This window comes from Oryctolagus cuniculus, chromosome X (assembly GCF_964237555.1).
Source record: "Oryctolagus cuniculus chromosome X, mOryCun1.1, whole genome shotgun sequence".
Taxonomy (NCBI): Eukaryota; Metazoa; Chordata; class Mammalia; order Lagomorpha; family Leporidae; genus Oryctolagus; species Oryctolagus cuniculus.
In genome coordinates, this window is record NC_091453.1 from 81,767,774 (window position 1) to 81,781,107 (window position 13,334).

At 40.4% G+C, this 13,334-nt stretch overlaps 1 protein-coding gene across 1 annotated transcript in view; it reads right to left on the reverse strand.

Annotated features, from left to right (window-relative positions):
• The window catches only part of ALG13 (ALG13 UDP-N-acetylglucosaminyltransferase subunit), a 97,100-nt gene that overhangs the window by 66,297 nt on the left and 17,469 nt on the right, over positions 1-13,334 (reverse strand). The window contains 3 exon segments of the mRNA XM_017349952.3: positions 475-558; positions 1,095-1,429; positions 1,432-1,460. Of these exon segments, the coding sequence (XP_017205441.2) occupies positions 475-558; positions 1,095-1,429; positions 1,432-1,460 (448 nt within the window).

Here is a 13,334-nt window from a genome sequence, read left to right on the forward strand (position 1 = left end):
GTTAGCTTACAATTAAGTTTTATAAAATTCCTTCTAACGATTGTGTACAGGAGTAAGCAAAAGAACAGAAGTAGATTCCCATTTGTACACATTTTAAAATACACATTTTAAAATATTAACAGCAAAACCTCTCACAAACTAGTTAACTGTTCAAGAAAACAGTAGTATGGATAATACAAATCAGCAGTCAAAACGTCACTTTTTTGGGTTTGGGTTTTTGTTGTTCGGGGATAACGGGAAAGACAAATAAATTCTTTCTTAAATTTTTTAGACTACAACACAACTTAATTCTGAAAGAAGGCCCAAGCACGTTAGCTAGTGGCAAGGAATTCAGCTGAGAATTAAATATTTGCTGCTAAGAGAAGAGATTGCATGACATAATCTAATTTTCACATGTAGGTGCTCAAAATTCTTTCTCCTACCTGCTACATACTCTATACCAACAACTCTCCCCTGGGTATGTATTCTACTTACAGATTCAAAAGCTTGTTGATTTTCCTTCATATATGAGACACAAGCCTTCCTGATTTCCAAATGATGGACCTGGCTGCAAAACAACTAAAAAGAAGAAAAAGATCAGCTCACTGTCAGCAGTCATTTGAAACAGAGGCTTCTAAATTTAAGACTATGAACTGGACACTAGGCTTCCTTTATTCAGAACATATGAAGGGAACTGGCAAATTACAGTCCTCTTATTAAAATGTTTATCAACTTTAGTGAGATTGAGAAGAGATGATTCTGTTAAGCCCCCCACCTCTCCTCCCTTCTACTTCTTACTTGCACAGCCTGTAGTTTTTCTTGGGCATAAAATTTAGAGGAAGGAGGGGATACTTACAAAGGATCAAGATACATTTCGAAGTTTTCTTTAACCCCACTATCTTATCATTCCTGCAAACTGGCATTTAGAAAACGGAAAAAATAGCAAAGATACAGCAATATTTGAATTAGCACACACCAAGCTAATAAGGTGCAGAGAGGCTCTTTCCAGGACCTAATCCAATCTCATGGTAGGCTACATGTTTAGCTACAGGACCATGCCATATCTCAAACTGCTAACATTCAATTTAAGGAAGACAGATATGTTTTTCTTTTACCTGCTCCGAAATAGCCCGAAAGAGACAAGAGGCATCCTTGGCAGTCAGCTTTCGAAACAGCCCTAAGCTGCCTAAATATTCATCCATTGATGTCTCACTCAGAGACTTCTGGCCGCAGTACTTTTTCCATCCTTTATTCATTGTGCAGGGTCGTAGCAGGGCAGAAGAAGGAACAAAGTGTGGCAAAAAGAAAAAAAGCAGGATGCAGGGAGGAATGAGTAGGAGTGACAAGGGCCGTTTATGCAGATATCTGGAAAACAGCCCCAGGTCTAGGCAGGAGAAGGCAGTTGGAGTCAGCACTGCAGAACCTCGGCACTTCGCAGGAGCAGAAGCAAAGAACTGGCTTGCCCAGGATAGGTCGGGACCCTGTGAAAAGAAGAGGAAGAGCCAATGCTCCTAGGAATGGGGAACTTGAGAAGGAGACAAGGGAGGGAGGGACATGGCGCTCACAGAGCTACCTCATTGGGGAAGGGAGGGATTAACCCAATCAGCCCAAGGTTGAGAAAAGTATGCATAAGCAGCTGAGCTTTGGGACCAGAAGTATGCAGCTTAACTCAGGGCAACTGTTGCACGAGGCTGCAAAGGGGACTATGATAAGGCTCAGGTGTGTAGAATACAGCCTGGTCCACATCACACTGCCTTAAGATCTCTGCCTGAATTTTCAACTACAGTCTCTACCCAAGTTCCTTGCTTGCTTCATAGTTGCAGGAATGCCTAAACTTAATTAACTACTAAGTTTTACATTAAGAGTATCTTTTTTTATAAGCAAAGGAGGCAGGGAGCTCCCTTGATCTGTAGGGGTAGAGGTCACAGTTCAAGCAAACTAAAAAACCAAAGCGATTATCTGGGGATATTTCAGGTATGGGGCTGAAATAATCTCATTTAGTTCTAAGATAGTAGTAACTGCTAGAATCACAAAAACTAAGCCTATTAGCTGTGCTAAGAAACCTTGATATGATTTTTGACTAATGTTGCCAAAGTACTATATGACACTAATAACAAGGGACAATGCAAAAAGAAATATTTCTTAAAAATGGAAAACATAAGCATTTTAAATGAAAGCAGCATATGCAACATATCTTACCCACAAATGTTCTAGTAGACTACATGTAAAATGTTGTGGCACTATATAAGAGGGGTTGGACACAATGTATTATTAGAGTACTATTCCAGAAAAACTGCCCTGGATTTCGAGAAAATCAAAGTAAAATATTAAGGGGAAAAGACAGGACCAATCATTTGTATTGCTTGATTTCACTATCAAGTGTCTTATTTTAATTTAAAAGTCGAAATCCAATTCCTTTCCTACTTTTTAAAATAATTTAAATAGGTCAAAAGCTGGCTTTGGAGAAGTGCCACGGTAAGCTGGTTTTAAAATTGTTTTTCTTATATTTGTGCTTCCAGTAGTAAACCTGATTACTCCCTATAGAAAAAGCATCAACTACTAGTATAACTAAATAAAAGCATGGTTTTAAAAAGGAATAAAATATTGACTTCCCTTAGCATGACAATCTGGAATTACTTTTTTTTAAAGAAACTATAATATTGGGTAAGTGATTTTTTTTGCAAAAGTTCTGAACCATACTGTTTGGAAAACAAGGATTACCTCATTTCTTTAAGGCCACTAATTCACTGAAAAAAAAAAGTAATTAAGGGCTGTAATTTAAAAGTTAATACATTTGACATATTTTGCTTATAGGAAAAACCTGAATTCTTCATATCTATTGCCTTTTAAACTAAAAACAAGGTATATAAATTTTTTTAAAGATTTATTTATTTGCAAGTCAGAGTTACACAGAGAGAGAAGGAGAGGCAGAGAGAAGTCTTCCATCCGCTGGTTCACTCCCCAATTGACTGATATGGCTGGAGTTTTGCTGATCCAAAGCCAGGAACCAGGAGCTTTCTCCGGGTCTCCCACGCCGGTGCAGGGGCCCAAGGACTCGGGCCATCTTCTACTGCTTTCCCAGGCCATAGCAGAGAGCTGGATAGGAAGTGGAGCAGCTGGGACTCAAACCCACATCCATATGGGATGCCAGCATTGCAGGTGGCGGATTTATCCGCTATGACACAGCGTCGGTATATAAAATAAGGTATATAAAATTTTAATTGATGCAATCTACAAACATGATTTTGAGAAGGCAACAGAGGAAGGGAAATCAGGAGAATCAAAAAACAGAAGAAAACTGGAACTAAAGTGATGAAAAATCAGAGACAGGAAGATAAAAAGAAACAAACAAAAAGTAACACAAGGGGTAGGCGCTGTGCCCCAGCAGGTTAAGCTGCTGCATGCAGTGCCAGCATCCCATATACACACCAGTTAGAGACCTGGCTGTTCCACTTCCCATCCAGCTCTGCTATGGCATGGGAAAGCAGTAAAAGATGGCCAAAGTCCTTGGGCCTCTGCACCCATGTGGGAGACCCAGAAGAAGCTCCTGACTCCTGGCTTCGGATCAGCACAGCTCCGGCCGTTGCAGCCAACTGGGTAGTGAACCAGTGGATAGAAGACCTCTTTCTCTGCCTCTCCTTCTCTCTGTGTAACTGTGACTTCAAATAAATAAATAAATCTTTTTTAAAAAAAGTAACACACAAGGTAAACACACAAAAGGAGACTCACAATAAGATGGTAAACTAATTTTTGACAAAGGTACAAGAGCAGTTCAACAGAAAAAATACAGTACTTTCATCAAATGCTATCAAAACAACTGATAATCCATATGCAAAAAATCAACCTATACCTCACAGCTTCTACGATAGAACCATCAACCTATATCTCATAGCTTATAATACACCCAAAAATATCATAGATTTAAATGTAAAAAAGGAGGCTCACTCTGGTGCAGTGGATTAAACAGCCGATTGTGATAGCTGCCATCGCATATCAGTGTCCCAGTTCCAGTCCCAACTGTTCTTTTTCCTCATAAAGCTCCCTACTAATGTACCTGGGAAGGTGGCAGAAAATGACCCAAATACTTGGGACCCTGCCACCCATGTAGGGAGACCCAGACTGAGTTTAGGGCTCCTGGTTTTGGTGTGGCTCAGCCCTGACTGTTGTGGCCATTGGAGAGTGAACCACCAGATATGTGTCCTGGTTGTTCATCTCCCCTACCCGTAAAATGTCCTCACTCTGCTTTTCAAATAAATAAATAAATGGATAAATGTAAAATAAAACCTCAAAGTTTTTAGATGAAAACACAGAAAATGTTCAAGATCTTGGGTTAGATAAAAAGGTCTTAGATATAGCATGAGAAAAAAAAAATCGATTAACTGGACTTTACCAAAACTAAAAAAATTTACCACTGGGGGGAGTATGGATTGGATAACTTAAAATAAATGGATAATTCTTAGACATAACCTACTGAAACTAAACTATTATTAGAAAATCTTATTAAGCTAATGTTTAAGATCAAATTAGTAATAAACTCTCCCATCAAAGGAAAGTCCACGATCTGACAACTTCACTGCTGAATTCTACCAAATAGTCAAAGAACTGATACCAATTCTCAAACTCTTTCAGGAAAATGGAAGAAGAGAGAATATTTTGTAACTCATTTTATGAGGCCAGTATTACCCTAATAACACGCTGGACAAGGACACTACCACTACAAAAAAACAAACTACAGGTCATCTGTATTCTGATGTATACAGATGCAAAAATTCTCAACAAAATCATAGCACATAGAATTCAACAAAACATTAGAAGAATCATTCACAGGGGCCTGCCTTGTGGCTTAGCACATAAAGATGCTGTCTGCAATCCTATATGGATGCTGGTTCAAGTCCCAGCTGTTCCAGCTGTTTTTTTTTTTTTCCAAAGTTAAAAGCACATCAAACACGCCAATCCAGCTCCCTGCTAATGTACCTGGGAAAGCAGCATAGGATGGCCCAAGTACTTGGGCCCTTACACTTATGTGGGAGACCCAGAAGAAGCTCCTGGCTTTAGACCAGCCCAGCTCCGGCTGTTGTGGCCATTTGAGAAGTAACTGGCAGACAGAAGAGCTTTCTCTCCCTGTCTCTCTCTGTAATTCTGCCTTTCCAATAAATAATCTTGCAGATGATATGATTCTTTATTAAGGGATCCAAAGAATTCTACTAAGAGGCCGGCGCCGCGGCTCACTAGGCTAATCCTCTGCCTAGCGGCGCCGGCACACCGGGTTCTAGTCCCGGTTGGGGCGCTGGATTCTGTCCCAGTTGCCCCTCTTCCAGGCCAGCTCTCTGCTGTGGCCAGGGAGTGCAGTGGAGGATGGCCCAGGTGCTTGGGCCCTGCACCCCATGGGAGACCAGGAAAAGCACCTGGCTCCTGGCATCGGATCAGCGCAGTGCGGCGGACATTGGAGGGTGAACCAACGGCAAAGGAAGACCTTTCTCTCTGTCTCTCTCTCTCTCACTGTCCACTCTGCCTGTCAAAAAATAAATAAATAAATAAATAAATAAAAAAGAAATGCCTTTCTTTCAAAAAAAAAATTCTACTAAGAGACTACTGGAAATCAAAGAAGAGTTTGGCAAAGTAGCAGGATATAAAATCAATGCACAAAAATCAACAGCCTTTGCATACACAGGCAATGCCACGGCTGAGAAAGAACTTCTAAGATCAATCCCATTCACAATAGCTACAAAAACAATCAAATACCTTCGAATAAATTTAACCAAGGACATTAAAGATCTCTATGATCTGAATTACAAAACCTTAAATAAAGAAATACAAGAAGATACCAAAAAAATGGAAAAATCTTCCATGCTCATGGATTGGAAGAAATCAATATCATCAAAATGTCCATTCTCCTAAAAGGAATTTATAGATTCAATGTGATACCAATCAAAATACCAAAGACATTCCTCTCAGATCTGGAAAAAAACGATTCTGAAATTCATATGGAGGCACAGGAGACGGAGAGCTTGAATAGCTAAAGCAATCTTGTACAACAAAAACCAAGCCAGAGGCATCACAATACCAGATTTCAAGACATACTACAGGGCAGTTATAATCAAAACAGCATGGTATTGGTACAGAAACAGATGGATAGACCAATGGAACAGAATAGAAACACCAGAAATCAATCCAAACATTTACAGCCTACTTACCCGACACCATCAAATCATTAGAGAACATCAGAGAAACCCTGCAAGATATAAGCACAGGCAAAGATTTCCTGGAAAAGACCCTAAAGGCACAGGCAGTCAAAGCCAGAATTAACAATTGTGATTACATCAAATTGAAAAGTTCCTGTATTGCAAAATAAATAGTCAGGAAAGGGAAGAGGCAACCGACAGAATGGGAAAAATATTTGCAAATTATGTAATTGATAAAGGATTAATAACCAGAATCTACAAAGAGATCAAGAAACTCCACAATAACAAAACAAACTCCACAACAACAAACAACCCACTTCAGAGATGGGCCAAGGACCTAAACATTTTTCAAAAGACAAAATCCAAATGGCCGACAGGCACATGAAAAAATGTTCAGGATCACTATCCATCAGGAAAATGCAAATAAAAACCACAATGAGGTTTCACCTCACCCTGGTTAGAATGGCTCACATACAGAAATCAACTAACAACAGATGTTGGCGAGGATGTGGGGAAAAAGGGACACTAATCCACTGTGGCAGGAATGCAAACTGGTAAAGCCACCATGGAAGACAGTTTGGAGACTCCTCAGTGTGGGGAGCAACTGGGAGCAACTCGGACTAGACTAAGTTACTGGAATTAAGACTTATTCTATGCATCTGCTCTCCCACAATATGGCGCTGAGAAGGGAGAAACAGCTTCTACACAGCTGCCTCCAGTTCAACCAATAAGCAGCAGGACCTGCTCTGATTGGAGGAGAGCAGCGTACTCGGCGTGTGGGTAGCAGAGTTGGGATTGGCGGAAGAGGACTATAAAGGAGGAGAGAGACAACATGCACCAGGAACATCTAAGGGGAACACCTGTGCAGCCCCCGAGAGAGCCGGCCGGCGGTGCGCCGCTCCCCCGCGGAGGTGGGGAATGTGGCAGGGGGAACCGCCCTTCCACGGAGGTGGAAGGGTCGGTAGCCAACCCGGGAAGAACCAGCAGCAAACCCGGGGAGGGCCGAGCAGATGAAAGAACAGCGCAGGGTCCTGTGTCGTTCCTCCACGAAGACAGGGAGCGACATAATGGTGCCGTGACTGGGATATGAAGCCTAGGCAGGGTTTAGTGTCGTTCCTCCACGAAGAGGGGGAGCGACACTCAGGAACCTGAATATAGCCCCACAACATGACCCAGCCATCCCACTCCTTCGAATTTACCCAAAGGAAATTAAATTGGCAAATAAAACAACTGTCTGCAACTCAATGTTTATTGCAGCTCAATTCGCAATAGCTAAGACCTGGAATCAACCTAAATGCCCATCAACAGAAGACTGGATAAAGAAATTATGGGATATGTACTCTATAGAATACTATACAGCAGTAAAAACAAATGAAATCCAGTCATTTGCAACAAAATGGAGGAATCTGGAAAACATCATGCTGAGTGAATTAAGCCAGTCCCAATGGGACAAATATCATACATTCTCTCTGATATGTGACAACTAACCGAGCACCTAAAAGGAAATTTGTAGAAGTGAAACGGACACTATGAGACACAATGACTTGATCAGCCCTTGTCCTGAAAGTTGAGGAACAACTTACTACTTTATTCTTTTAGTATTTTTTTGTTCTACTTAATACCATTGGTTGAACTCTTTAATAAACACACAACTATTTTTAGGTGTTTAAATTTAACGGAAAAGTGATCACTATTAAATATAAGCATGAGAATAGGAGAGGGAGGAGATGTACAGTTCGGCACATACTCACTCGGACTTACCCTAATGGTAGAGCTAGAAACATGCCAGGGGATTCCAAATAAATCCTATCAAGGTACCAATGCCATCTTACTAGTCAAAGTGATCAGTTTTAGTTCAAAATTGATCATAATGACCTATCATTAAGTGTCAAAGGGATCACATAAACCAGACTAGTGTCTGCTAATACTGATAGAATTAAAAAGGAGAGAACAATCCAACATGGGAAGCGGGATACACAGCAGACTCATAGAAATGGCAGATGTCCTAAACCGCACTCTGGCCTCAGAATCAGCCCTAAGGCATTTGGATCCGGCTAAAAAGTCCATGAGAGTTTTGCAGGCATAGAAAGAAAAAAAGAATGATTATCTAAATGAAAGATCTCTGTGAGTGAGATCCCAGTGGAAAGAACAGGCCATCAAAGAAGGAGGTACCTTTCTCTGAAGGGAGGAGAGAACTTCTGGTTTGACTATGGCCTTGTCTAAATAAGATCGGAGTTTGTGAACTCAAGAGGCTTCCATAGCCTTGGTAGCTCATGACAAGAGCCTCGGGTGATTACTGATGTCATAAACAAGAGTGTCAATTGTGAAATCAATGACCGGAATCACTGTGCACTTGCTACCCATGTAGGATCTCTGTCCTTAATGTGTTGTATTAAGTGAATTAATGGTAACACTAGTCTTCAAACAGTACTTTATTCTTTATGTATCTGTGTGGGTACAAACTGTTGAAATCTTTACTTAATATATACCAAGTTGATCTTCTGTATATAAAGATAATTAAAAATGAATCATGATGAAGAATTGGATGGGAGAGGAAGTGGGAGATGGATGCTTGTGGGTGAGAGGGAGGCTATGGGGGGGAAGCCACTATAATCCAAAAGTTGTACTTTTGAAATTTATATTTATTAAATAAAAGTTTAAAAACAAATAATACTTTTTAAAAAATAATCATGGATCTTGATCAAGTAGGATTTATTATTGTGATGCAAGGATTATTCAATATTTGCAAATCAATAAATGTGATTAAGAAAATGAAGGATAAAAATTATATAATCAGGGTCAGTATTGTGGTGCAGTTGATTAAGCACCACTAGCAATGCCACCATTCTTTTATTAAAGTGCTGGTTCAGGGACCAGCATTGTGGCTTAGTGGATAAAGCCACTACCTGTGATGCCAGCACTCCATATGTGTGCCAGTTCAAATCCTGGCTGTTCCACTTTTGATCCAGCTTCCTGGTTACGGCCTGAGAAAAGCAGCAGAAGATGTCCTAAGTATTTGAGTCCTGCTACCCACATGGGAGACTAAGATGGAATTCCTGTTTCTGGCTTTGCCCTGGTCATTTGGGGAGTAGACCAACAGAAGGAAGTGATAGCATTCTCATACTCTAGCTCCTCCTGTCACTCTGCCTTTCAAATAAATAATATTTAAAAATCATATGATCATTTCAATATATGCAGAAAAAACATCTAGCAAAAATCTTTCTTGATTAAAAACTCTCAACAGACATGGTATAGAGAGAAAGCACCTTGACACAATAAAGGACATATATTCTATACTCATAGTTAAAATCGTTCTTAACAGTGAAATGCTGAAAGTTTTTCTTTAATATCAGGAGAAGACAAAGAAACACTCTCACGATTTCTTTTCAATGCAGTACTAAGTCCCAGACACAGCAATTAGGCAAAAGAAAAAATCTTTCTGAACAGAAAGAAGCGATATTTCTCTATTTGCAGACAGCATGATCATCTATCTTTGCACGCACGCGTGCTCACACACACACACACACACACACACAAGAAAACCCTAAAGATTGAACTAAAAAACCATTGGAAGTGAAAAGTGAATTTAGTAAACTTGCAGGATAGGGGCCGGTGCAGTTCGTAGTGGGTAAAGCCGCTGCCTGCAGTGCCAGCATTCCATATGGGCTCGGGTTCAAGTCCCACTGCTCTACTTCTGATCCAGCTCTCTGCTATGGCCTGGGAAAGCAGTAGAAGATGGCCCAAGCCCCTGGGCTCTGCACCCACGTGGGAGAACCGGAAGAAGCTCCTGGCTCCTGGCTTCTGATTGGCACAGCTCTGGCCATTGCAGCTAATTGGGGAATGAACCAGCAGATGGAAAATCTACTCTCCCTCTCTGCCTCTCTCTGTGTAACTCTGACCTTCAAATAAATAAATAAATCTTTTTTAAAAAACTTGTAGGATATACAAAAGCAACATGCAAAAATAAGCAATGTTTCCATATACTATTGAGGAGTTATTCAAAAAGGAAATTATGAAACTAATCTCATTTATAACAGCAATAACAATAAAAATAAAATACTTACATATAAATTTAACCAAAGGAAGTAAAAGACCTATATATTGAAAACCATAAAACACTGATGAAATAAGTTGAAGGAAACACAAATAAATGGAAAGGCATATCCTGTTCATGAGTCAGAAAAATATTGTAAAAATGCCTATATTATGCAAATCAATATACAGATTCAGTGTAATCCCTCTCAAAATTTCAATGATATTTTTCACAGAAATGGAATAGTTTTTACAATTCACATGGGACTATCTTTAATAGTCAAAACAACTTTGAAGACAAAGAACAAAGCTAGCAGCATCAATCCTCCACCTGCGGTGCCAGTACCCCGGGTTCTAGCCGGGTTAGGGTGCCGGATTCTGTCCCGGTTGCTCCGCTTCCAGACTAGCTCTCTGTTGTGGCCCGGGAAGGCAATGGAGGATGGCCCAAGTGCTTGGGCCCTGCACCCGCATGGGAGACCAGGAGGAAGCACCTGGCTCCTGGCTTCGGATTGGTGCAGCACGCCGGCCGTGGCGGCCATTTCGGGGGTGAACCAATGGAAGGAAGACCTTTTCTCTCTGTCTCTTTCTCTCACTGTCTAATTCTGCCTGTCAAAAAAAAAAAAATACCATGGTAGTAGCATAAAAACATACACATTCATCTACAGAATCAGGTAGAAAGCCTAGAAATTCAGGCCAGCATTGTGGCATAGGGGGTTAAGCCTCCACCTGCAATGTCAGTATCCCATATGGGCGCCAGTTCAAGACTCAGCTGCTCCACTTCCAATCATGCCCCCTGCTAATGCTCCTGGGAAACAGCAGAAGATGGGCCAAGCACTTGGGCCCCTACACCCATGTGGGAGACCCAGAAGAAACTCTTGTCTCCCAGCTTTGGCCTGGACCAATCATGACCATTGCAGCCATTTGGGGAGTGAACCAACAGATGGAAGATCTCTTCTTGTTTCTCTAACTCTGCCATTCAAATAAATAAATATATTTTTAAAAAAGCCCAGAAATTCACCATACATTTAAAGGAAAACTGGCCATCTACTTACTAAAGAATGAAATTGGATCTTTGTCTCACATCATATACAAAAATCAATCAAAATGGATTAAAAACTTAAAGTTGTTAGTAGAAAATATAGAGGTAAACTTCCAGAATAACAGTATTGCCAACAATTTTTTTAAATGACCCTGAAAACACACGAAACATGCAAAAGTATTTTGTACCCAAATAACTCCATTTTCCACAAACTTTAAGTATTCTCATATATGTGAATTCTAAAAAGTTTCACTCACAGAAATATATAGTTAGAATAAAGGGTACCAGAGGCTAGGAGTGGGGATGGAGATGGAGAAATAGAGAATGGGAGAGGGTTTTTTTTAAAACATTTATTTTATTTATTTGAAAGACAGAGTTTCAGAGAGAGGTAGAGACAGAGAGAGGTATTCCATCTGCTGGTTCACTCCCCAGATGGCCACAATGGCTGGAGCTGTGCCAATCTAAAGCCAAGAGCTAGGAGCTTCTTCTGGGTCTCCCACGTGGGTGCAGGGGCCCAAGGACATAGCAGAAAGCTGGATCAGAAGAGGAGCAGCTGGGATTATAACTGGCGCCCATATGGGATACTGGCGCCTCAGGCCAGGGCTTTACTCCACTGAGTCACAGCGCTGGCCCCATGAGAGTTGTTAATCAAATGTTACAAAGTTTCAGAGAGACAGGAGGCAGAGGGATTATAACCAATAATATATATTTTAATTTTTAAAAGATTTATTTATTTATTTGAAATAGTTGCATAAGGAGAGATCTTGCATCTGCTGGTTCACTGCCCAGATGGCTGCAATGGACTGGGCTCGGCCAGGCTGAAGCCAGGAGCCAGGAGCTTCATCTGGGTCTCCAGGAGTGGCAGGGTCCCAAACACTTGGGTCATCTTTCACTGCTTTTCCCAAGCCATTAGCAGGAAGCTGTTGGGAAGAGGAGCAGCCAGGAAACGAACTGGTGCCCATATAGGATGCTGGCATCGCAGGAGGCGGTTTTACCACTACACAATGCGAGCCTCAGTATATTTTAAAATCACTATGAAAATAAGTTTCAAACATCTCACGATAAAAATAATGATGGGTTGTGTCTGCATTATGGTGGAATGGGTTAAGCCACCATCTGCACCACCAGCATCTGATATGAACAGTGGTTCCAGTCCTGACTGCTACACTTTTGACCCAGATCCCCCAATGCACCTGAGAAAGCAGCAGCAGATGGCCTGAGTCCTTAGCCTCTGCACCCACATGGGAGACCTGGATAGAGTTCCAGACTTTGGCCTGGCCCAGCCCTGGTCATTGTGGCCCTTTGGGAAGTGAACCAACAGATGGAACATCTCTCTCTGTCTCTCACTCTCTCCATAACTCTGCCTTTAAAATAAATAAATTTAAAAGCGTTTTAAAAATGGTAGGTGAGATGAATAAGCTCATCAGACTGATTTACTAATTCCACAATGCTTACATATACCAAAGTATCACTGCTATAAATTTATACAATTGTCAAATTAATGTATAAATTTGAGTTCTCTTACATGTAGAAAGATTAAAGATAACACTCAAATTTTAAAAACAAAATCTCATTTGAGCATATTACCTACAATACATATAAAATAATATGTTCACCTACAAGAAGCAAGATCATAGATGGAGAAGAGTGGGACACTGAAATGCTGCTTGCTATAAGCCTTGCAGAATTAATGAATATTTTAAATTATTTATTGTACTACCTTAAATTAAAACAATAAAAATTTAATATAAACATTTTATTGCTAGCGAGCAAGAAAAAGAATGGCAGAATGAACTGGGAAAATCAGTAAAGCTGAATTTTGTGGCTACAAAAGAATTCTCATTTTATAGATGAAGAGACAGATTTTGATTAATTATAAGACTTGTCTGCATTTTTATATGCAATCGCTAACAGTATCAGAACTAAAACTATACAGTCTCCCGATGTTTACACAATTAATATACAGAGGAATTATATGCCAAAGCAGCAAAAATATGAACGAAGGCTAAAGTGATAAATATAGGTTACAATATCCATATTAGTACAATAGAATTTTTAGGAAGACTCATGGGACATGGCTAGACTTAATCTTGTTCATAACA